This window comes from Trematomus bernacchii, unplaced genomic scaffold, assembly GCF_902827165.1.
Source record: "Trematomus bernacchii unplaced genomic scaffold, fTreBer1.1, whole genome shotgun sequence".
In the NCBI taxonomy this organism is placed as follows: domain Eukaryota; kingdom Metazoa; phylum Chordata; class Actinopteri; order Perciformes; family Nototheniidae; genus Trematomus; species Trematomus bernacchii.
Window position 1 is genome coordinate 2,898,039 of NW_022987767.1, and position 27,678 is coordinate 2,925,716.

Sequence of the window (27,678 nt, forward strand, 5' to 3'; positions counted from 1 at the left end):
CCTTGAAATAGAGATAAAGTAATTAAATTAACACCTAATTAACATATTGTTTGCTTCTTTTAATGAGGAAAGAGGATCTTAAGGAGGAAATAGCAGATCAACAATAGATGCCACGTATAGGTTTTATACATCATCTGAAAGCTTAGAAAATAAAGATGAATTTGAGATATGTCATTTTGTGTCAAGTCTCATCATAAATCTGTAATAAACATTGTATTTTGCTCTGACGCCTATTACAATGATACGTTTCAGAATATAATGACCATCCCCATGCCTTATTATGACACATGGTAAATAGTAACTGCATTTATGTAGTGCTTTAACAGTCTTTGTGACCCCTCAAAGCGCTTTTACATATCAACATATATATTAAACATTTACAAGTCCGCATTCACTCGTCCCATACATTCATACAAGCTGCCACCGGTTCAGAGAAACGTACATTTACACACCGATGGCCATCAAGAGCAACTTGGAGTTATGTATCTCGCCCAAGGATAACGAACCACCAATCTCACAATCCCTTTTTACAGACTTTGTGCAGAGGGTTGTCTAACGTACCTGAGTAAATGTACTAAAGTACTGTCCACCGCTGCAGGCGCATTCTGCACAAATGCACTCACATTGACAGTGATGATCGCACGTGTCTCCTGCTGGCAGATAAAGCTGCATTATTTGTAAAAAGTACCTAATTGCGATTATTCCTGCTGATATTGAAGTTGTAATATAATTCAAAGAGGATGTTTACTCAACAAATAGTCTTATCACGTCTGTGTAATATGATTTGTAGGATTTCTCTGCAGCTCTACAAAACTTTCTTCAAAATGATATTTTACCACTTGTGTAGAATTTAACAAAAATGGTGCTTCCTGTGATTTCAATAATGCATAGTCCATATATAGGGGGGCCAGAATGAGTCCTTAAACCCTGGCCTGTGTCAGCATTTTTAGCACTTCCTGTTCCCTGTAAGTTAATGGTTTTCTGAATGCGTTTTTGGTTGGGTCTGTGGTTTACACAAGCTGAACAGAATGTATCGCTTTGTTCTTCGACATAAAGTACGTCAGTAAATACCCCACTGGTGAATTTAAAAACGGTGGTTGTTAACAAGAGTCTAAATGAGATGACTAAACGTCATCAAGCTCAACATTAGCCGCGTTTAGCTTAGCGGTGGTGACGTGAAGTCATGTGACCGTGCTGTAGTTCCTTTTATAGCCCAACATTAGCCACCTTTAGCTTAGTGGTGGTGACGTGAAGTCATGTGACCGTGCTGTAGTTCCTTTATAGCCCAACATTAGCCACCTTTAGCTTAGCGGTGGTGACGTGAAGTCATGTGACCGTGCTGTAGTTCCTTTATAGCCCAACATTAGCCGCCTTTAGCTTAGCGGTGGTGACGTGAAGTCATGTGACCGTGCTGTAGTTCCTTTATAGCCCAACATTAGCCACCTTTAGCTTAGCGGTGGTGATGTGAAGTCATGTGACCGTGCTGTAGTTCCTTTATAGCCCAACGTTAGCTTTTTACTTCAAAAATCATAAAGTGGTGTTAATATGTGGAGATTATCCTGCTGCACAAGACGTGTAAGTATCATAAACATTGAGATTATTTTCTGCTATAATCCCAAATCACATGGAGAAATCCCATTGAATCAGAGAGGGTCGGTCTACAACAACATGTCCTCCCTGCAGCACTCTTTTGCACATTTTTATAACATTCTGATAATTGTGCAGCTCTGATATCAGCTGCCGGTTTGGAGGAAGGTGTATCAGAGATATTGATATCTGCGGGGGAGACCTCGTGTCTCACGCCCCCACATTGCATGACTCCTCTCTCTAACACACATTCAGGGTCGCTCGCATTGGCATGCATGCACACACTGCCTTTATTTATAGCAGCGTGAACACACACACACACACACACACACACACACACACACACACACACACACACACACACACACACACACACACACACACACACACACACACACACACACACACACACACATCGAACACTGACTCTATCTTACATAATGCTGGCCTACTAAAGCAGCGCGGCACGTGACCTGCGTGAGATGATGCTGAACTCTGCTGAGGGTTTTGGCCTCTTACACACACATGTAAAAACACACACACACACACACACACACACACACACACGCACACACCCCTCCCCTGACTCAGACTGACATCACTGCAGGCCTCAAGGCTGCTCTCATCAGCCCGTCGCTAGGCAACCCATTCGTCCACAGGCACAACCAACGCACATTTAATCTGGGAGGCTGAGAGACAGGGAGGAAAAAAGAAAAAAAGAAAGAGAACAAATAAATAAGAACGCAAATGTCGAAAAGGAGGAAATCAAAAGCAGTGAATAAAAGGGAGGCGGTAGGAAGGAGACACAGAGAGGGAGAGCATGTGTGAATCTAGGCCATCTTATGTGCATCTCTGTTGCCATCTGTCTGACAGAAACAGAAGCAGGACCACCTCTCACTCCACAGGACTCTAACATGACGAAGAGTTGCACGTCTGAAGATATTAAAACCTCCTCCTCTTCCTCGGCTGCCTGCAGACACACTCCTTCAGACAAAGTAGTGCTACATGAAAAACCCCCTCTGAGCAGGCAGATGATCAGAGACCCCCGAGACACAAGAGAGCGGGTTTAACCTCCATTTGACACACACACACACACACACACACACACACACACACACACACACACACACACACACACACACACACACACACACACACACACACACACACACACACACACACACACACACACACACACACACACACACACACACACTTGTTCTTAATGATTAATTGGTCTATCAAATGTCTAAAATACTAAGAAATGTCAATCCAAGTTGAGGCAATGAACTGCTGCAAATAAGCTAAATAACTTTGACTGTTAATACAACAAAATACAGTATATTAACTTTAAGAAAAATAAAATAAAGCAGCACATTTTAATATTTCAGGCGCTGAAAAGAGCATTTTCTGACATTTCTGGCATGAAAAGTAACAAATAAAATGTAAAAATATCTGAACATTATGTCATAAATGTGAGAAAATAGCACAATGTCTGTCTCCCTAACTGTCTTTAAATGTCTATCAAAAGGTATTTACTTTAAAATGGTATAAAAAGGAAAGAAAACCCACCAAATTTGCACTGAAGTGTTTATATTTACATTTATCTGCAATAAACACTGTGCTGCGTTAGGGGCTTGAACACATCTGAAAGGTTAGAGGGTACAAAAGCTGAGAAAATGATGATGATGGCTATCCACATGCTCTGTAATCTCTCATAAAACACAAGAAGATATTCACTTGAATGATATAAAACAGTAAAAAAGGCATCTTCGTGTGAAGTAGTGCAACATGAAAAGCCCCTCTGAGCAGGCAGATAATCAGAGACCTCCGAGACACAAGAGAGCAGGTTTAACCTCCATTTCACACACATAAAGCCTCCAGAGAAACAATCACAAAATCCAGATTACACGGAGTAATCCACTACTTGATTAGTCCATGCACAGAACATAATCTGATATATTTTTTGCGGTAAATCTCTTGATTGCTAAAGTCATTTTGAATGCAAAAATGTAAAATAAATGTGATATTGGATAGCCACTACACTCTGGACTCTAAGGAGTGTGTTTGAATCCTTTTCCCATTCTTCGTCATTCTTTTAATTTGTATTCTGACTCAAAGCCGTTTACTCTGAGTATAAAATGACTACAGAGGTATAAAGTGTGCCTAGTCTTTGACTCATTGATGCTTTGTTGTGTTGACGTCAGCATTTTCTTACCATTGACGGATCTTGCGCACTTTAAGAAAGCCACCTGGGAAACACTGGGACAAAAGATAATGCAACACCTCCCCTGGTGTGATAGTCACTGCAGAGCTGACGTAGAATACTTTTCCCAGGTTGCAGATCATGTTTGCAATAAGCTTGACATGAGTCACATGACGTAGAAAGAACACAAATGGGAACATAAAATCTCTGCTTCCTAGAAGTCATAAGAAACTCCAGGGTGCAAAACAATCCTCTCACGCAGACTCATGGCTTGAGGGGAGTAAACAGTTTACTTTGAGAGGCTGCCAGCTTTCTGATACCTTAGCATCACAAACAACAATCGCTCTTCACTTTACAGGCAACTTTTACTCCAGGACTGCAGAAGACACTTAACATGCTTAATGTCACACCATGATGGCTGTGAGATTAAACATAATAATAACAACTCAAAGCAAATGTCAAACACTTACTACAGCAGTTGATGGACTGCTTAGCAGAGATAAAATCCTGGCTGAGCAAAAACGTTCTCAACCTCAACGAGAGCAAGACTGAGGTCATCTTTTTTGGACCCCAACCTCCAGCCTCTCCGGTTGATATTCTGGACTCTATCAAAAAAAACATCCTCCTCTCGGTCATGAACCTTGGAGTGACATTCACTAGCACTTTTAAATTCGACAAGCAGGTCAGCACCGTAGTAAAATCCTGCTTTTTTAAAATAAGACTATTGGCCAAAACCAAGTCGTATTTATCTTTTAATGACTTAGAAAGGGTTATTAACGCCTTTGTAACCTCGAGACTGGACTATTGTAACGCTCTGTATGTGGGTATGGACCAGGCCTCAATTAAACGCCTACAGCTAGTCCAAAACGCTGCTGCACGTTTGCTGACTGGCCACAAAAAGCGCGACCACATCACCCCTATTCTGGCCTCATTACACTGGCTTCCAGTTCGGTTCAGAATTGATTTAAAAATCCTTTTATTTGTTTTTAAAGCACTAAATGGGCTGGCTCCGGCCTATATAGCTGAACTCCTCCAGCGCTACACCCCAGCCAGAGCTTTAAGGTCTGCTGACCAGCTGCTGCTGGTAGTGCCCAAGACCAGGCTAAAAACCCGAGGGCACCGAGCCTTCGCAGCAGCTGGCCCTAGGCTCTGGAACACTCTGCCCCTCCATGTGAGGTCGGCCCAGACCCTAGGGGTTTTCAAATCTAAACTAAAAACACACTTCTTCTCTCTGGCTTTCTAGTTAGAGCGGAGCACGACTCCTGACTTTTCCGTGTGTTCTATTTTTATTTTGTTTTTAAGATATATCTGTTGTAATTTATTGTCGTTTATTGTGATTGTAGTAATGTGTTTTTATTACATGTACAGCACTTTGGCTCGACCAAAAATCGCTTTTAAATGTGCTATATAAATAAAACCTGATTTGATTTGATAATGCCGGTAATGAAAGTCATTAACTGAGCTGATTCATTATCCATTGAGAGTCATTGATTCTGCAGACAGTTCTTTGCCAAAAGGCCCATCTTAAAGGCACAATGAGTACAACCTGTTAACACTAGATTACTTTTTATAGGAGGTAGACGCCCATAAACGTCCCAAACAAAGCAAAATAAGACAATCCAGGCTAAAGGGTGAAGATACAGGTAACGCACAAACTCCTAGTAGATTCCCACACCTTCTTAAAACATCAAAAGTAATGTTTTTCAAGGACTTTCCAGACCAAGATCAATCAAATTCAAGGATCCAACGGTATCGACTCAATCAAAGTTAATTATTGTTGCTCTGTCTTGAGACGCATTTGAAGTAAATATGCAAGCTGAAAGCGAAATGGAGCGTAATACAATATAATATATATAAATTAATATACAATATAATTTGACCTTAGGTAAAATATTTGTATACATTAATGTAATACATGACTTTAGGCACTTTTAACGACCCATGTTTCTTTCTGTGAAACAAAGCCCATAATGACCACGTCAATTTTTTAAAACTACATTTTTTTTACCCTTAAATTGACCAATTTTCAAGAATTGTAAGCACCCATTGGAACCATGTGTATCATAAGTGATGAATGAGAGAAATACGATTTGTTTGTGAGTCTATTGCCTGTTAGAGTCATTGTTTTATTTAAGGAAAATCCTATGTCTGTGCCTCAAGAAGGTGCTAATATTAAAAATGATTACAGTATCATATCAAGTTTGTTCTTAAATACTGAAACAGGTTGCAGTATTTTCAATCTTTCTCCATTAATTTTCAACTTTATGCAGCAAAATCCCTTAAATGCTAATCTTTGCATATCAACTTCTGAGGAGCGCGGTTTTTATCATTTAAGTTTTCCTTGACTAACCCAGTTCACAAGACTGTGAAAACAAACAGGCGGACAAACACAAATAATGACAACTTCCTAGGAACTGATAGCGATGGGTAAAAATAAACACATCCAAGTGGAAAGAGGCCTTCAGAGTGATGTGAAACCATCTGATGAAAACCTACCTGTGAAGGTGTGAGACACATGAAGAAAGAAGAGGTGAAGGAACTACAGGAGACTGGAGAAAATGGAGATGAAGATGGAGAGGCGTGAGCTGAAAATGAAATGAGTACAAGGTGTAAAGGTCAACAGATGAGAATGAGGATAACATGATAGTAAGCGACGTGAAGCGTGAAGGAGTGTACACAAGGCCGGACCGAGCATCTGCTGGGTGTCTCGCTGTGATCAACACAAATGGACGTCACCGTGTTGATCTAACAATGTTTATTAGACCAGAAGGCACCAGGAATCAACGCCCTCCCTCTGCTCTCTACACCTCAACGATGAGCGATGGGACCGTTCATACAAAATGCATGTGAGCAGTGAATTATTCATCCTGCTTTTTATTTCCCTCTCAAACAGGGGAGTTTAAAAAACCATGAGCTGGTTCAGGTGAGGGGTCCATCAAAACGTTTGTCCCAGTCACTGCAAATCTCACTCATGCGTAGCTTGAACTTCTTTAAAACATGGGGTTGCAGGAAATCAATCTTGCTGAACAGAATGTACCGTCTCCTTAACCTACCTATCAACAAGTAAACTGCTTTTACTTTGGTATGTATTGCCTCTTTTAACCCTAACCCTAAACCCTTGTGCTTCTATCCAATAATTCGCTCTAGAAAAATCGCATATACATGTCAATAAAAAGCCAAAGGATGATATGAATGAATGAATGATGTCAACACATGTCCTACTTTATAAACAGAGGATTTAACTCACTAGAGTAACTCTTCTTATTAGATCTTAATTTTTAAGAGTTTGTAATGTAAGGTGTCAATGGATCGTAACTGCATGAAACACAGACCTTACAAATGTAACTTTTACACGTGCATTGCAAACTTGAAAAATGTTTTAACATCGCCAGGAGGAGCTGTAGGTCCCAGCGCCAATTTGAGTCTGTTTCCAAACCTCAAACAGACTCTACACTAACAGCTCCCGAAAACAAAGCCTCTGTAATAATGTCTGGCACACACTTCTAAGTGGTTGCATCGCCTCCTTAAAACATAACATTCAATGTTTTTCAAGGACTTTTGAGACCAAGATCCCTCAAATTCAAGAATCCAACAGCATTGACTCAATCAAGTCAATGTGCAATGTGTGATAGAGCATGTGTGAATAGATCGGCTTGTTGTCAAGACGATTCACTTTGAGAGAGTTGGCGTGTTAACAAAGTTTCTATCGTGTTGCTAGGGCAAAACAGTCCAAGGGAAAAAAAACAACAACTTTTTCTCGTCTAATTTGAAAGCCAACAAGAATCACAAACTTTCTGTCGTTAAGGACAGGCAACAAGACCATCAGACAAGTTTAAGCCACAAACGTTATTGTTTATGACCAAATATATCCAGCAACAACTGCATGACTAGAGTAAAGTCTGCATTCTGCACGCTCTACCAATGGCGGCAGCCCTCACCTAAATCTCTAAGTATTTCCTGTGAGCAAAAAACACTACTGACAATTCCCAGCTGTGGGTTTGGAAATTACGTTCAATGTCCAGTTTGAACAGAAACATCAATTATTAACATGGTTGACTGAATTTAGTAGCTTCTAGTTGTTGCCGAAGTGAACAGATTAGTGATTTTGCAGGGAGGTAATTGAAGGAACAAAAGTAGGTGAAGTGACATCACAGATTCCCAATGTCTTGCTATAGCAGTAAGATTGCTAGGTTTATAAATCATCCTCATGTTTGCACAGAGACTTATGGAAAGCTATGACAACTTTCAACCTTGTATTTTTGATTTATGCAGGATATAGATACATTAATATAGAGTGTGAGCCACAACAAACATTAGCCTCATCCTTGAGTTGATACTATACACCCTTCACATCCCTGCATCTTAATATGTACTCCAAACACAACTCAAGAAGCTATTATCAACATTACATAAGAACAAACTCATAAGTATAATCAATGATGAGCATGCAGTGGATCAGCTTGTAGTCCCTTTGTGATAGTTATCATGGGGAGGCGTGTGGTGCAGTGGGTTGTGCGTTGGTGTTCGGATCAGGGGGTCACAGGTTCAAACCCCACTGCAGTCAGCATGTCTTTGTGTTCCTGAGACATTTCACCCCATATTGCTCCTGTGGGGATTGCCCACAGTATTGAGTATGTAAGTCGCTTTGGATAAAAGCATCTAACAAGTAACATGTATCATGTAATGTTATCAATAATCCAAAGGAAATAAAACCCTTACTATCTGAATGGCTCGATCAGTCAAGAAGTAAGAGAGAACATGTGTTATTGTATATCTCGGAAATTAATCTAAAGGAGCACTTAAACATCAGGTTCACTGTGCACACAATTACAAATATAGTATCAATAACTAGTGAAGTCCTCCTTGACACAACAGTTTCTATTCTATGACACCATAGCAGAAAATGCAAGTAATTGCAAAGCCTTTATTTGGCATTGCCACCACTTTGACTGTCAGGCGTTTGCTCAACCCAACAGTAAGGTCAAATGAATTATGAATTCAAGTAAAAGATGAAGGAAGATCTGGGGCAGATATACGAGGCATTATCAATATAAATGCAATTTAGAAAGGAAGAAGATGGAAACCGGAAGATTTCAAAGACCTATTTCATACACACCTTGTTCCGAAGCCCCCCCTGGTCCCTGTGGGGGAGTCGAGGCTTTCTCCTGGCTTGGCTGGCCTGTCGCGATTCATTTGCTGCAGGATGGAGCTCAGCTCGGTGATGACGGTGTTCTTGGAGTCTGGTGTTGATGGGGGACTGCGCAGCTCTGGCGGCTGATCGCCCCACAGCTTGGATATCCTTTGAGTAGGAGTCCTAGGAGGTTCAGAGGATGAAGGAGGAGGGGGAGGATCCTGAGGCGGGGATCCATAGGACTCCGGGGGCTCTTCAATGAGAGCGTCATGATAAAGCGATGTTCTGTTGATGACGGACTTGCCCTTGGGTTTGGGGGGCACAGGGGGCCGGTCCACCAGGAAGGCGTGTCCGTCTGCGGTGGCGTAGAGGCTCTCCAGAGCACTGTCGCAGAAACCCCCCTCTGACGACAGGGTGGAGATGCTGGAAACGGTGCTGGTTGTCTCCATGTGCTGAGGATCCCCGCTACTGCGGCTGTCTACCTCCTCGATGCCCGAGTCACCCACCCCTGACTCCAAATCCGGTGGAGGGGGAGGATATGAGGGTGGCATGTTGTTTGCAACCCGTTTGTGTTGCTCAGTGACAGGTGGCGGGGCGTGAGGGTGGTACGGTGGTAGAATAGGACCCCCATTTCGTCTCTGTTGCTGAATCATCTCTGCAATGGCACTCGCCTGATCATCAGGAATGTCGATACTGTTGGCAAACTCCAGCGGTGGTGGGAGGGGATCCGAGAATTCAAATTCCTCATCGATGTCAACTGATGCGAGAGGGGGTGGTGGGATGCGGAAGGGCAGTTTTACTGGTTCGTCAATGGACTCATTCAAGGGCATGCTCCTCCTCCTTAATGAGGTTGGTTGGGGATTGGGGGACAGTGACGAAGCGTTGTGAGGATCCGGTTGGTTGGGGTCCTTCAGCTCCGATGGCCTGTTGCTGTCCTGCCCCTCCACCTCTTGGTTGTTTCCCTTGTTGCTTGCTTCGTTGCTGGTGTGGACCATCAACAGTCCAGTTAACTGCTGTGATAAATCCGACACATCCGCTGGCGCACTTTTCCTCTCCTCAACTGCCTGATGCTTTCGTTCTTCCCGTGCCCCATCAGACTCATACTTCTGCTCCGTCATTTGTCTCCGCAGACCGCCTCGACTCGGCCGCCCCATGGTTGCTGATGAGATTGCGGCAAAACTTGTCTCGATCCCCGAGCGTAGTTTGGTGTCAATAAACAGCGGTTGATTGAGGTCTGGTTTGTGGCTTGGCTGACTTGGGAGGGACTGGGCTTCGTGTTTGGGCGTTTGCTGAACCTGAGGAGGATTTGTTGGCTGATTCTGAGGATGGTTCTGTTGCTCCTTCATCGCCCGGTCACGAGCTGCCAGGGCCAAAGCAAGAGGGGAATTAGGATCCAGGGGTTTGCCTGTAACCGGATGGAGGTAAGTCCCGTTTGACCTGTAGTGGCTCTTAGGAGGTGTGGATGGGAGACTAACGGGACTGTCCAGGTTGGGACACTGGCCTGTTCTGGTGTTTAGAGGCTCCCGAACCACTGTGGGCTCAGGAGTGTTGAAATCTGTCATGTTGCCACTACCTCCCCCGACAGGACGACCAAGCTGTGCAGGGGGACCCAATATCCTTCGAAGCCTCTCATCGCTAAACATGCCTTCATCGATGGACTTAGAATGGCGAAGACGAGGGGTCGGTGTAGGACTACCGAAGTCATCATCCCCAATATCTATTGACTGGAAGGCGATTGAGTGCTTTTTTGCCTCTAGCCTCTTCTCCCGGTCCCTTACTGCCCCAGCAATAGCTGCTGCAAAGGGGTTGCCTAAAGACGGGTCTTCGGGACGCAAACCACCAACAGGCATGAGAGGAGGGTGTTCGGGGGTGGTGGGCTCGATCTCCATACTGCTACCCTGGCTGCTCTTGCCACTGCTGCTGGTGGAGGGCTCCTTGATGATGATGGTGGGGATGGGAATGGAGGAGCAAGTTCGTTCTACAGGCGTAGTAGGCATGGAAACCGCGCCCGATAGGTTTGATGACATGTGACTCTTTTTCTCCGGACTATCCTCAACGTTGTGCTGTTTTACAAGCATGCCCTTCCTTCGAGCTGGTTTGGCTGGCACGTACAGGTTCCTATTGCCCACCTCGGAGTAAGGGTTCTCCGGTACTGGAGCGCGCCCTCGAATGCGCGAGTCAAACTGCTCAGAGCTCTGCCGGTAATAGCCGCGCCGTAACGTACCGGCGTCGGTTGTTCGGCTAATGGTCTTCACCGCATTGGCTGAGTTCTGGGTGAAGCTGGGTCGTGTGGTGCCGTAGCTCTTGGGTGTTGGACCAGAGTTGAAGTCAGGTGGAGAAGGGGGTGAAATGGCTGGGGGAGGAGGGATGTCCTCTGAGGTGTCGGGCATGGAGAGGCTGCGGGCAAACTTGAGTAAGGGAGGCGTGAGGAATCCATGTTTGTCGTCCTCCGATGTACCTTGGAGAAATAGAGCAGAAGGAAAAATGATGTGAGGACCTGGGGGTGACATCCCTATGTTTTATTTCCAGCATGGCCTCTGTTTGACACAGTCAATGTCTCATTTATTGATGGCAGCTCTTTCTTAATCTTTTCCTGAGTTTTATGAGACAAGATAAATAAAGAGTAGCTGAATATAAAATGTTTTCTGCAGCAAGCAGGAATTTACTGGTGAGTTACTTTTGGCATTTACCCAAAACCACCAAGTGAGATTTAGAGAAAACGTTATATGACAAAAATAAACATTTATATTGAAGGCCAATTTGATTTCAAATCTATACAGAAGAGCAGATGTGGATTACTTAAAGGGGACCTATCATGCAAAATGCACTTTTGTACGTCTTTTATACATGAATATGTGTCCCCGGTGTTCCAGGGAACTCACCAAGTGTCAGAAAACACAACCCTCTCTATTTTCCTCCATACCCAAATCTCTAAAAAAGGGGCTGCAACGGATCTGATAAAAACTGATCCAGATTTGAACACTGTCCTGACGTCAGGACGGTGGCGCTACGGCTATTGGGCCAACTCCACCAATCAGGACGAGACAACCACGGACATTGCCGTTCGAAAGCGCTGGAGACGCTGTAGTACATATGCCAGGCCTGTAGATGGTGCTGTTCTGCCCTTAGGTGTCGAATAATCGATTAATATTCGCCAGGGCTGTCCAATTTTCGATTTTGATCATGGTCAGTTTCTGGCATCCCTAGTCACCACACCACTCTATAAGTGACACGATTTAGTTGACACACCGGTGCCTTCAAACAAGAACATGCTAAAAGTGCTTTCAGGGCAATTTCAACACAAAAATATCCATATTTTTACAATAATGATGGCATTGCAATTCAAAAGCGCTGTGAGTAACATTAGGCTGCACGGCGTCCCTTTGGTTCAGCAGTGAGAATGAGGTTTCAGCATATGTTTAATGACCTCGAATATTATCTCCTGAAAGCACACTTTGCTGACTGGATCCTTCTAATTTATCTATAATTAACTTGCATATTGCTTGAGCACACAGAGCGAGCCCTCTGAGCATTAATAGAATATTAGGACATGCTAAAAGCGCTGGACATGAGCTTCACAACGCTAACACTCACACTCCTTCACACACACATTTACTGTAAAAACATCATACCTATGGACTTCTGCTTTTTCAAAGTGCTCTTCTCAGGTAGACCCAGGAAAGCCCCCGGCACAGTGGGTGGCACCACTGCTACTCCCTGGCGGTCATGATATAATGACTGCAAACAAGAATATTGTTAATGATATACCAATAAATACACATTCTTCATTATATATCTGCTGGGTGTGGACACAAACACAAGTTTCAGATATATTTGTTAGTAAAAACTTACTGTAGCTGTAGAACAAACTGAAGTCAAATAGATTCACAAACATTTATTTTCCCAAGAAGGACTTTGTTTGACCTTCGTTGTCCCTGTTTCATGCTGATCGTAAAAAGACAGCCTTCACACAACATTGATAATCATTTCTGATCAGTAGTGTTATTTAAATGTTCGTGTTACGTCAAAATGTTTTCAACAAAGGCGTTTCCATTATTCTTTTAGCACCAAATCCTTTTCAGACGAAGGCAAAACAACCTTATTTAGCTGCAAATATTTAGGACGTTTTTACGAATGTTGGCGTTCCCATTCGTTTTTTCAAATACAATGCTTTAAAATGCCAATACAAAACTAAGTTATTTATTTAAAGTATTTTTTGATGTCACCTGCGCTTTGATCACCTACATTGATATCAGCTGCTGTCACCAAACAGCGACTGGATGGCCGTGGTTTGATGGTGGCGATCTTCATATCGACAGGCGACGTCTTCTGGGCGTGGGTCATCTCTTCAACTTTGTCTGCAAGATACAAAGTGAGCCGTAATTAATGAGCAACAAAAAAACAAAAGACAAGGGCAGGATTGAACTTGTAAAGCCAAACGCAAGCTTGTCATTCACAGTGACCCGTCCCTGCAGATGAGACTGAAAAAAAAAAAAGGGCAGGAGGACTTTGATGAAATGTCTCGGGTGTGTCAAGCCGTGCAAGCTCTTTCCAAACAGCCGACTCAGCAGCATCATCCAACTCTCAGGGTCGTTCCCTCATTAAATGTGAAAATGAAAATGAGCTCTGTCAAGTTTGCCTTTATCTTTCCCAGTTGTATTTCTTTATATTTCGCGCCTGCAACGTGGGAAAACAGCAAATTTGGCAGCAGTGAACTTCCCTCTGGTGTGATGATGCGGTCAAATATAGAAGAGTACGGTAGCCGACAGGTGCAAACACATTATGACGGCCAACATACATCCGTTAGGAGAAACGTGCTGCAGTATCAAAAACTGATGGAATTATTCAAACACAAATGTGCCAAAACACATGCAAATACAAAAATATCATCATCAACCTGAAGAAACATGCGCAGCGTTTACTAAAAGCTCTGCACACAAACACTACAAATACAGAACGCTGCTCAATTGGCGCATGTGTTGTCAAGTTGTTGAAGATGTTTCTTTGTTTGCATGTGTTTTTGCACATTTGTGTGTTTTTATTTGCATCGTTTCTGAAACTGCAGCATGTTTCTCCTATTAGAAGTGTTTTGGTGGCCGTTGCAGCACGTTTGCACTTGTCGCCCACCGTAGGTAGAGTCCACCCAAAAGGTTTTAGCTCAGAGAAGCTACATGCTAGCCCTGCTAGCCTCTTTCTGTGCGACCTCATTGGTTAGCTGTGTCTAGGATGTGGAAAAGCTTCCATGCATTAGTGGGGGGGAGATTACTTAGAGTGACTTGGAAAACAATCCTCTTCTTCTGCGTATCTACTCACAGAGGAGAGGAGTGGGGAGGAAAGGAAAGGAAAGGGGGAGGAAAGGAGCGTCAATGACCTTAAAGACAGTTACGCCAAAACACAGAAACACACACACACATAACAGAACAAAAAAATGCACATTTCCTCGCTCTCCCAATTGGATCGCTGCTACACTGTTGCCCTGGAAACCTATCTGTGAGTGAGACATTTCCTGGAATAAACCTCCTCCACACACACACACACACACACACACACACACACACACACACACACACACACACACACACACACACACACACACACACACACACACACACACACACACACACACACACACACACATTAAGTGTTTGGAATTCTCGTTAGGGGTCTGTTGGTATGATTCGTTGTGATTAAAGCTTGATATTCTTCCAAAAATTAACCAATGTGTTGCTGCGAACAATTCATTTTTTTTTTTAAAGTGTGTCAAAAAAATTATCTGTGATTGTGAAGGAGGAGAGGAGATTAAACATATTTGTACTCAACATAAAACAACAATAACCCATGCAACAACAACATTTATAACACAATGAAGACATCAGTAGTGACACATTATACATCATGCAAACGACATTGGGATTGAAAGTCAGACACATCAAATTCTTATCAACATATTTTTAATAATGAATTAGAACAGTTGATAAAAGTGAAGGGAGGAAGGCGTGTGACATAAATCAATAATTAGAAATATTGGAAGATATCGTAAACATGCCTACAGACACTTACCACCTTTCTTTTTCCTTAGAGTGGCTTAGAGGGCGACAGAAACATATTTCTAAATCTTAAAAGCAGCAAAACAGATTCCTCCCTTTTCACAAAATGAACAACGATGTACCAGCTTTGTTTTGAGACGCCCAAATCTTCAGGTGTATATCAGTATGTAGTGTCTCTACTTTAAAGAGTCCTCTCCTGCTGATGTTTCAGGTGTTATATCAGTATGTAGTGTCTCTACTTTAAAGAGTCCTCTCCTGCTGATGTCAGGTGTATATCAGTATGTAGTGTCTCTACTTTAAAGAGTCCTCTCCTGCTGATGTTCAGGTGTAATATCAGTATGTAGTGTCTCTACTTTTAAAGAGTCCTCTCCTGCTGATGTTCAGGTGTATATCAGTATGTAGTGTCTCTACTTTAAAGAGTCCTCTCCTGCTGATGTTCAGGTGTATATCAGTATGTAGTGTCTCTACTTTAAAGAGTCCTCTCCTGCTGATGTTCAGGTGTATATCAGTATGTAGTGTCTCTACTTTAAAGAGTCCTCTCCTGCTGATGTTCAGGTGTATATCAGTATGTAGTGTCCTCTACTTTAAAGAGTCCTCTCCTGCTGATGTTCAGGTGTATATCAGTATGTAGTGTCTCTACTTAAAGAGTCCTCTCCTGCTGATGTTCAGGTGTATATCAGTATGTAGTGTCTCTACTTTAAAGAGTCCTCTCCTGCTGATGTTCAGGTGTATATCAGTATGTAGTGTCTCTACTTTAAAGAGTCCTCTCCTGCTGATGTTCAGGTGTATATCAGTATGTAGTGTCTCTACTTTAAAGAGTCCTCTCCTGCTGATGTTCAGGTGTATATCAGTATGTAGTGTCTCTACTTTAAAGAGTCCTCTCCTGCTGATGTTCAGGTGTATATCAGTATGTAGTGTCTCTACTTTAAAGGTCCTCTCCTGCTGATGTTCAGGTGTATATCAGTATGTAGTGTCTCTACTTTAAAAGAGTCCTCTCCTGCTGATGTTCAGGTGTATATCAGTATGTAGTGTCTCTACTTTAAAGAGTCCTCCCTGCTGATGTTCAGGTGTATATCAGTATGTATTGTCTCTACTTTAAGAGTCCTCTCCTGCTGATGTTCAGGTGTATATCAGTATGTAGTGTCTCTACTTTAAGAGTCCTCTCCTGCTGATGTTCAGGTGTATATCAGTAATGTAGTGTCTCTACTTGTAAGAGTCCTCTCCTGCTGATGTTCAGGTGTATATCAGTATGTAGTGTCTCTACTTTAAAGAGTCCTCTCCTGCTGATGTGTCAGTGTTATCAGTATGTAGTGTCTCTACTTTAAAGAGTCCTCTCCTGCTGATGTTCAGGTGTATATCAGTATGTAGTGCCTCTACTCTGCAGCACCTCTTTTACCCTCTGTCTGAAACCAGAGCCCAGTCTGCTCTGATTGGTTAGCTGGCTAGCTCTGTTGTGATTAGTCAACCGCTTAGAGATGTCCCGCCCCTTAGCCTATCACGTATATGTTGAAGCGATAGCCAATAGAAGCACCAGTGTTAAATTGTGATGTCAGAGAGAAACTCCAGGAAGGGATTTTACCCTTTGCAGACCATTTACATGCACACAAACCTAAATAACAAACTATAGGAAAGGGGAAACCCCAAAAAGTATTCAGTCAGTGTATTTTCTATCTGTCTAAATGCACTTGAATGACATGCAGATGTGTCAAATAAGCAGCTTTAGAGAAACATGCTGACCAGACGTGTTTCTCTGTCAATTTCCTGCTCTCTCATGTCATTCATTCACCTTTCATCTCCCTTCCCACACCTTTGAAACACCTGGAATTACTAATGATCGTATACTATCGACATATTTAAACTGTCTTTTTTAACTAACAGCAGTCCAAAACTGTAAAAATGGTTAACTCCAAATAAGAAAGATTATTATTGTCGCAGGATGGTCAGAGTGGCAGTATGAGTCCAACAGCTGAATGGGCAAATGATCACTAAAGATATTCAAAATGAATTGTTCTCCTTTGACATTTGTTATTCTTACAACTTTTGTCCTCGGGTCAAATTCGACACTTCCCCAAAAGTCTTTTTTGTATATTTTTTGCATATTTTCTTGTATACTACGCTCTTCCACCAGAAAACAAGTATGATCACTTTCATTATGTTTTGGCTTTTATTCAAATTCATAGCATCTGTGGTCTTCTGGGGTCAATTTTGTCAAATCATTCACCATTTGTTCCTTTTTGAACTCAGAAAGTAGGTTGGATTTTGTGTAAACTAGGTTTATTGACCATACATTTCAGAAAGAAGAGCAAAACTTGTGGTAATACGTAAGAATAAAGTTGCCTTAAAAGGTGTAACATAGATTTGGGTGATTATTTATTATTTTATTATTTATACTATATTATTTTTCAAACCAGGAAGACAAAAGTTGATAGGAAGACACTAGAGTTAACAACTTCCTCTGGTAAACCCTGGTTCCCTTATTTCTATCTCACGTCGTCTTCCCTCCTTTCCTTCCTTCCCTCCTTTCCTTCCTTCTTTCCTTCCCCTCTCTGTACAGATGTGGCCTCCTGTCCTTTTTTCTCATGTGTCTCAGAATCGACTGACCCGTCTGTCAGAAGCTATTAAGATGACACACCACTTTAAAAGCAACACACAGAGGATCCTGTGAAGTGGGACTCACCTCACACACACGCACGCACGCACGCACGCACGCGCGTGACGCACGCACGCACGCACGCACGCACGCACGCACACACACACACACACACACACACACACACACACACACACACACACACACACACACACACACACACACACACATACACACACACACACATACACACGCCTAAACAAATAATTCCTCCCTGAAGCTGCAGTGACACCATATACTGTAGATTTTGGGGTCTTACAACTAACAAATATTATTTTCATTATCTAATAATCTGAAGGTTATTTTCTAGATTATATTTGTTGGGTGTACACAATGTCAGAAAATCGTTAAAAAAGACCATTGCAATTTAAGTCCAGTTAAAGAAGCCCTATTCTGCTTTTTGGGGTTTTCCCTTTCCTGTAGTGTTACATAGTTTTAGTGCATGTGAATGGTCTGCAAAGGCTGAAATTCAAAAGTTCCAAAACACAGTGACATCACTATGGAATACTAGCTAGCGCTCCAACACATTGTATAATAGGCTAAGGGGCGGGACATCTCTAAGCAGTTGACCAATCACAACAGAGCCGGCCAGCTAACCAATCAGAGTAGACTGGGCTCTGGTTTCAGACAGAGGGTGAAAAGAGGTGCTGCAGCACAGGCAGTATGAGAAAAATAAAGAGCTGTTTGAACATTAACGCATGGAGACATGTCACAGGAGAAACACTACATACTGATATACACCTGAACATCAGCAGGAGAGGACTCTTTAAAGTAGAGACACTACATACTGATATACACCTGAACATCAGCAGGAGAGGACTCTTTAAAGTAGAGACACTACATACTGATATACACCTGAACATCAGCAGGAGAGGACTCTTTAAAGTAGAGACACTACATACTGATATACACCTGAACATCAGCAGGAGAGGACTCTTTAAAGTAGAGACACTACACACTGATATACACCTGAATATCAGCAGGAGAGGACTCTTTAAAGTAGAGACACTACATACTGATATACACCTGAACATCAGCAGGAGAGGACTCTTTAAAGTAGAGACATTACATACTGATATACACCTGAACATCAGCAGGAGAGGACTCTTTAAAGTAGAGACACTACACACTGATATACACCTGAATATCAGCAGGAGAGGACTCTTTAAAGTAGAGACACTACATACTGATATACACCTGAACATCAGCAGGAGAGGACTCTTTAAAGTAGAGACACTACATACTGATATACACCTGAACATCAGCAGGAGAGGACTCTTTAAAGTAGAGACACTACATACTGATATACACCTGAACATCATCAGGAGAGGACTCTTTAAAGTAGAGACACTACATACTGATATACCACCTGAACATCAGCAGGAGAGGACTCTTTAAAGTAGAGACACTACATACTGATATACACCTGAACATCAGCAGGAGAGGACTCTTTAAAGTAGAGACACTACATACTGATATACACCTGAACATCAGCAGGAGAGGACTCTTTAAAGTAAAGAAAGCAGCGAATCGACAAATCGTTGCAGCTCTACTTTGAAAGCATGATGGCAGAAGTGCAGGAGATGAGCCACGAGGAATATCAGTTAACTTCTTCTTTAATAAGAGGCAAACCAAAGCAAAAAGTAATCAAATGATAGAAAGCTAAATTGCATTAGCCTGAACAAAAGCTTAATTCAGCGGCTGGAGGATGCAGTTAAGGGAAATGGATTAAATAAGGTTATGCAGAATTAACTGCTTACCTTTATCCACTGAGGGGAGATTAGCCAATCAGAAGAGAGGAGCACACACACACACAGAGGCTGTTAGACACAGATTCAGGACAGTGTGAGTAAACATGTAAATAACAACAGGAAGTTCTTACCTAGTTCCTCGAGTTCAGAGGTCATCGACTTGGAGCGCATCGACAGCGCTGTGGTGGGGGCTCTTTTCGGAGGGGGGGGGCGCTGATGGAGAAAATGCCATAAAATAAATACATGTACATTTGTTTAATAAAGACATCAAGTGGCGCCACATCTTCTCATCGACCGAGTTCAGGAGGGAGGGATTATTAATTGCTGTTTTAATGAATAAAAATGTGATTATTTATAAATAATATCCTACTTTTAAATGTTATTCGCGCCTTCATAGTGTTTATTTGACAGATAATCTACAGATTTGTATTTAGTCAACATATATATATTTATTTCTCTTTTGATATTTATTTCTCTTTTGATTATTTTCTACTCTTTATTTTCATATTATTTGCTTCTGTGACGAAAACATGTCCCAATTTTGGATCAATAAAGTATATCTTATCTTAAAGGTCACCTATCATGCTATGTTTAGGCAATAGCACAGGTCTCAGATATATAAAAATATATAAAAAACATGTGAAGTGTTTTGCTCAAAATACCAAACAGATCACCCATTCTAGCCATGCCTCATATCCCTCTATTTCACTTCCTGTTTCAAAAGTGCTGATTTTGGGTATAAAGCTTACATTTCTTTTTAAATTGATTAAAAAAAAGGAGGGGTCTGAGCTCCTGCGGGACCCGGCAGCTACCGTCTAAACTAAATACTGCCGTGATGAAACGCCATATCATGGATTATCAAGGATTATTTCTGAAACAGTATGGAGCTCAAAGGCTTTCTCTCTTGCCGGTTATACCACAAGGTGAGTTCCTTTTTATTTCCTGCTTCTTCACACACATGCTCTCTCCAGTACAGGTTAGCTCTGAGTGTTAGCGATGCTAATGTAAACGCCGACCATATTACGTCCAAAATAGTCGGGCATTGTTTCTGATAGCAACTTTCTGATAGTGCCGTGGGTCCACATTTCAGATATTATGTCATATCGGACGCAAATCTGGATCAGCTCCGTTGTAGCCCCGTTTTTAGAGATTTGGGCACGGAGGAAAAAAGAGAGGGTTTTATTTTCTGACGCTGCATGAGTTCCCCGACACACCGGGGACACATGTTAATGTATAAAAGACATCAAAAAGTGCATTTTGCATGATAGGTCCCCTTTAATGCACATCACAATTCCTTTAAAACCTTTTTACTAAATTTGATGGTGTCCTTGGGTGTCGTGAAAGGCGCTGTTAAATAAAATGTATTATGATTATTTAACAATAATGGCAAGTAAAGGATGAAGGTTAGGTACATTTTGAGTTATTAAAGGGATCCTTTTATGCAATTTACACTTTATTCTTTTCTAAAATTATTTACAATCGGCACCAGCTACATCTTACATTTTATACAGTCACTTTTTCTTTTTAAATATACTGCTACTTTTTACTACCATGGTGCACCTATCTATTTCATTCTCTACGTTTTATATCATTATTAATGTGTGCATACTTAGTTAATAGTTCAAATGTAAGTATTTTCTCTTTACTTTATCTGCACTATACTTCTGCTGTTGTAATAATTTATATTTACGGTACATTTGTCAATTGCGGGACATTAAAGGATTTCTGATTCTGGTTTATTTCTGATAATACACAGATTATTTCTTTGTGGTAACAATGCTTCTTGGCAATACATCTTATACCGTTGGAAAGCCTGTTTCCTTACCTTTCCAATGGTTCCACGTTTGTGAGGAACAAGCATTTGTGGGATGAGCAGCAGAGCTGAGTATGAGGGTTGCGCCCATGAAAAGATGTGACAAATTCTCCTCTGCCCACGCCAACATTATATCCGAAAAGCATTGTTACAACATAGAAATCATCTACTAAACACACATTTCCTTACTTTTTGTGTTAAGTTTATATCGAGCCATAATCACACAGCTGACTCCAACACCCCGCAGCTTTATGAAACATGCACGTTGTGTTATTTTTGTTGTTTGCATGTGAACATGGAGTCTGACTTCTCGCTGCCTCTGAGGGAAACATTACGTAACCCATCATTAGTCAGCGTGCACACTGCAGTCTGTTTTAATATAACTGTCACAGATACAGCAGGATTTACACAATATTAACAACATGCAAAGTGCCCCTCATTATTATTGAATAAATGAATGATTTTGTATTGGAGGACAATGTGCTGCACACAGTGGTACATGTCAAAAAGTACTGCAGTTTTTTCACATTTCATTTTATGCTACGTTTTACTCCACTACATTTATCCAACAGCTATTCACAGATTCAGATTATTAGCTCATACTAAATATTAAACAACTAATACATAAAGTAATTAAAGCCCCACCATTACCAGCTGTGATGATTATTGTGTTAACATACAGTATATGATTCTGAAAAGGGCTTTTAAACACAAGAAGTACTATTACTGTTCGTACTTTATGTATATGTTATTCATTGACACTGGGGACAATACTTTTTCAGAAGTAAAAGGAAAAAGATTTATGGTTTGTTCTAAGAAATGCTAACGAACAAAGAAGACGGTTTAGGAAAGGGCTGATCTGCACAATAAAAAAATGCATTGTACTAAGCTTAAAAAACACATGCATGCAATGATCAGTATATTTAAAATGTCATATAAATAAAGATATACGGTGTTGTTGTTTTTCAATTCTTGGTTATTATCTACTCTGACCTCAATCTGACATTGTCTACAATTGTATATGTCGAACACCATTTAGAAATCTTCTGACCCCCTACTGTATGTCCCGAATGCCAATAGTTTTGTATACTTTCACTTAAGATTTTTTATGTAGGGAACTGTAACAGAGTATTTTTATAATTTGGCATTGCTGCTTTTAGTTAAGTAAGAAGTCTGATTACTTCTTCCACCTCTGCTGCACACTGAACATCAGTCAGTACTTTAAAGGTCCCCTATTATACTGTTTTTCATCAATATATTATAGGTCCCAGATATATACAGAACCTGTCTCTGATTGGCTGAAACACCAAACAGATCATTGCAACACCCCATAATCCCCTCTGTTTCAGCCCTGTTTCAAAAGTGATGATTCTCTGTCTGTTACTTTAGATGAAAATAAGGAGCCCCTCCCCACGCCCCTCTGAGAGAGATTTGGTTAAAAAGAACACAATGGTGCTCTAGGAACAAAGTGGCCAAAATCTGATCAGCTCATTTTCAGACAGGTTTTTATATAAATGGATCAGGACAAAAAGTGAGTCTCTTTACACAGAGGGGACACATGTTGATGTATAAAAGACATGAACAAGTGGATTTTGCATAATAAGTGTTTTTTTGTACCTTTTTTGCGTGCCGTGTCGTCGGGGTCCAGGTTCCGGCTGACGGTCACCACCTTGATGAGCAGCCGGTTCGTCCCGTGTCGGATCATGTTGACGACCTGTCTGTGGCCCACCTTCACCACGTTCTCCTGGTTCACCTGCAACACAACACAGCAGCCATTAGTGTCGGGAAAATACTCAAAGACATCCAGAAATATTCACATTTCCAACAAGAATCTGTATGTTATGTAAATACATTATTTTATTTTATTTTAATACCGTAATCTAGCCGCTACCACACCTCATTCTGCATTGTTACACTTTTTATAGTGTATTTTATTGCGATTTATGTATACATTTTATAATACACTTACTTAATTTCCCTGAATGTTTACTCCTGTAAATGTTTTTATTTCTATTTTTTGTAGATACTATGTGAATGCCTTTTTATCTAACAGTGTGTCTGTTGGTTTCTACGTCTCTTTCTCTTTCTACACTTTGCTATAACACTGTAAATGTCCCTACTTAAGTACAATTGTACATTTCTTTGAATAGTCTCTACTTTGAGTATTTGCATTTATTGCTATTTTATACCACTACTCCACATCAGGTCAACATTTTACTTTTTACTCCCCTACAAAACAGTAAAATGACCCAATAAATGACAAAAAGTCAGTCATTGTTTGCCCACAACAGTAAAATGCTACTTTATGAAACAATATATACAAACAAAATGCCATATATAATAATATATCACACATGGAGGCCATTCTTCTGCAGTATGACTACTTATACTTGCAATGGAGTATTTTAACATCAATATATTGGTACTTTTACTCAAGTAAAGCATCCAAATACTTCTTCCATTACTGATGTTAATGAACTGTCTTTGGGCTAAAGCAACAATCAAGTGGAAAGCAGCAAGAAACAAACAGCAAACAGACGCTGAAGGATTTCCATCTCTCTGTTACTGTAAACCTGCGGTGGCTTCATGCTAAGATCGAAGCTATTTCCAGGTCACGCTCATCAAAGTGACTGACAGCCGATGTCTACCAACCACAGGGAAGAAGGAGGGATGCATGGTGCTTTAATCTGAAGAAAAGTCTAGATAAACTAATAATATCCATGTTTTGAACACGTTGTACTAACTGTAACTGAGACTGTGGTGAGCTGCCGTCCCACACTGCGCTCTTATTTTGTCAGATCGGACCTCTTCAGGTGTCTGTGGGCGTGTACCCTGTTTGATTGACAGCTCACCCACTCTCATGTTACCTTTAATACACCTGGTTAATTAGTGGTGCTGTGAACTATCAAGGTGGATGTACCGAATGTAATTATATCAACAATCCAATGTTATCCATGCAAAGTAAAAAAAACATCGGTACATACAGTATCATTATCTTTAAGATATGCTTTTATTTTGACATTTCTATGCACATCAATGGATATGCTCCTTCCTAAAGAGCCCAGTATCGTACAGCTTTTTAAATGTGATTTTAAAAGCGCAAGCCAATAGAAGAGTAGTGTTCCAGAGTGATGCTTGGACTGCACTTTAGTAGGATTGTAATGCAAAGATTTTTCCTCCCTGAAGGTAAAAGTTGTGAATTTGCTTTTGATTCATCCTCGTAGCAGTAAGCAGACTTCAGGGAGAAGGCTGAAATATTTAAACTGACCACAGATATGTAAATGTGGAGGTGTTGTAGTGTTTCTTCCTGTTCTCCTGCCAATCTTCACAAGTGCAATATTCATGTTGCTGCGCTGCTTTCAGTCTTCAAAGAAAATCAGGACACATTGTGTGAGGCCAAAAACAAACTGTGCTGCAGGAATTCTGATTAAAGGAAACAGTGGACTATACATACAGATTAGAGTGGTGCAGGGATGACGGATTTTTACAAACCGTACAGCACGGTCACATGACTTCACGTCACCACCGCTAAGCTAAAGGCGGCTAATGTTGAGCTATAAAGGAACTACAGCATGGTCACATGACTTCACGTCACCACCGCTAAGCTAAAGGTGGCTAATGTTGGGCTATAAAGGAACTACAGCACGGTCACATGACTTCACGTCACCACCGCTAAGCTAAAGGCGGCTAATATTGGGCTATAATATAACTACAGCACGGTCACATGACTTCACGTCATTACCGCTAAGCTAAAGGAGGCTAATGTTGGGCTATAAAGGAACTACAGCATGGTCACATGACTTCACGTCACCACCGCTAAGCTAAAGGTGGCTAACGTTGGGCTATAAAGGAACTACAGCATGGTCACATGACTTCACGTCACCACCGCTAAGCTAAAGGAGGCTAATGTTGGGCTATAAAGGAACTACAGCACGGTCACATGACTTCACGTCACCACCGCTAAGCTAAAGGTGGCTAATGTTGGGCGTGATGCCGTTTAGTCGTCTTATTAAGAAACTTTTTATCAACCGCAATTTTTCATTTTACCAGTGGGGTATTTACTGACATATTTTATGGAACAGGATAAAAATCTCTTCAGCTAGTGTTAACCAAATGCCTTATTTCAGGATTAACAACAACACATACAGAAAACCATTGACTTCCAGAGTTCAGACCAGGGGGACAGGAAGTGCTAAAATATTGACTCATTTCAGGGATTTAGGACTCATTCCTGCACCACTCTATGAACGTCTGGTACCCAAAATGATCAGGTTTTTGGCCGTGCAAATAAACACACACACACTTCATCTTTTTCTCCTGCATGCCCACATGGCAGGTTTTTAATCTCATTACGACCGGTCTAATTTAATATGACCGCTACTCTCCTCTCTCCCAGACAAATAGTGGAGGAGGGATAAAAGAGAGGCCGGCCTATCGAGCAAAATGAAAGAGAGAGAGAGGAAGAGAGGAGGATGAGGAAGACGAGGAAGGGATGAAGACAGAGAGAGAGAAAGAGAAAAAGGTTTAATTTGAACAAACACTGCTCACATTTTGGTAATTAAAGGGAAATGCTCCGACAGCTGTTTGAGTGTGACCTCATGTTCCCTTCATCTCACACACACACACACACACACACACACACACACACACACACACACACACACACACACACACACACACACACACACACACACACACACACACACACACACACACACACACACACACACACACACTATAGAAGTAGCTTTATGTAACCTTCACGGTCTTTTCACCCTTTTATGTAACTACTCTTGAAGGATGGCTACACAAACACTGACACTCAAGTGAACTCATGAATGTTTCCTTCTGCAGAAATTATATTACAAAGGCTCTATTCTGCTTTTTGTGGGGTTTTGTCTTTCCTGTAGTGTGTTATATATGTTTGTGTGCATGTAAATGGTCTGCAAAGGCTAAAATCAATCAATAAAATGTGCTACAGGCCTATATTTTAACAATGGCAACCATTTAGTAACACTCTCTATGACATCCAAGTCTTACAGTACAATGTGTTATTAAATACACAGCTTGTCATCACAAAGACATTACAGTTCACACTTTTTTGCTTTTACATATTTTTCCTGGATGTTTATGCTGCATTTAAGAGGCTTTCAAATGTGTGTTTAGCCAGTAATAATGTGGAATAAAGATTTTAAAAAATAAGACGTAAATTATTCCTATTAAGTTTAACTGTATGTCAGTAACAGAGACAAATAAATGCACTAGAGGTCAGTTACATGCAGACGAATAGAGGTATTGATTATCTTTCACAGTTATTTATGCTGGTGTGATTTATGTGACACACAAGTTACATGTGTGTGTTTGTGTGTGGTTTATGAATGAATGCATGATGAGGCCTGACGGCCATAAACGGCCACAACGGTCCAATAACAACAATAAAAAACAGCTTTGAACAAGCAGCTTTATGGCTGAACATTTACAGTTTAGTCAATAATACACACACACACACACACACACACACACACACACACACACACACACACACACACACACACACACACACACACAACACACACACACACACACACACACACACACACACACACACACACACACACACACACACCACACACACACACACACACACACACACACACACACACACACACACACACACACACACACACACACACACACACACACAATAGGCTCCAGTACACTATGTAAGAGCCAGCTTTCTGAAAGCTATAAAACCGTTTTCAGTGTAATTTAGGTGATGACATGTTTTTTTAATATTTGTTTTTATTATTATTTCATATATATTTTAAATTGTATTTAATTTTCTTATTCTTTTTGTATTTATTATTGTTTATATTATTATTATTATTATTATTATTGAATATATATATTTTAAATTGTGTGACATTTTTTATTTTCTTATTAGTTTTAATGTATTATTTCATTTGCTTCTTTTTCTTTTTAAATTAACATTTTAATTTGTATTTTATATGTAATACTTTTTTTTTAATTATATTTGTATTTAATATATTTATTTTAGTATTTATATTAAGAAAATGTTTTATTATTATTTAAATTATAATTACATATTTCATGTATTATTTCTCATCTGTGGTTGTTTTTTTTAAGTGTCTTTCAATGTGGTAAATTCATAAAACAAAGGCCGCCCTTCAGTCAGAAGCCATTACCGTTATAATAACCATTACAATAGTTCCACAGCATTAAGCATCATCCGGCACATTTAGCCAACACGCCCTGAATCCATCTCATCATTAATCCAATCTACTCCGATTGACATCCCCACTCTCTGCTGTAATCTGATTAACCAATTATAATCTGATCACACGCTGCTAATCCAGCTGTCGGAGCAGGGAGGGGTCAGCTCTCAGTAATAGAAATACAGACATAGAGAGAAATAATGAATAATGTCCATCCCTGTTCCTTAAAGGGGACCTATCGTGCAAAATGCACTTTT

General features: G+C 40.9%; 1 protein-coding gene across 1 annotated transcript in view; it reads right to left on the bottom strand.

The window, feature by feature from the left end:
* LOC117496677 (SH3 and multiple ankyrin repeat domains protein 2-like) overlaps positions 1 to 27,678 on the bottom strand; it is a 178,610-nt gene that overhangs the window by 6,819 nt on the left and 144,113 nt on the right. The window contains 5 exon segments of the mRNA XM_034148397.1: positions 8,910 to 11,382; positions 12,557 to 12,662; positions 13,170 to 13,282; positions 19,504 to 19,584; positions 22,803 to 22,938. Of these exon segments, the coding sequence (XP_034004288.1) occupies positions 8,910 to 11,382; positions 12,557 to 12,662; positions 13,170 to 13,282; positions 19,504 to 19,584; positions 22,803 to 22,938 (2,909 nt within the window).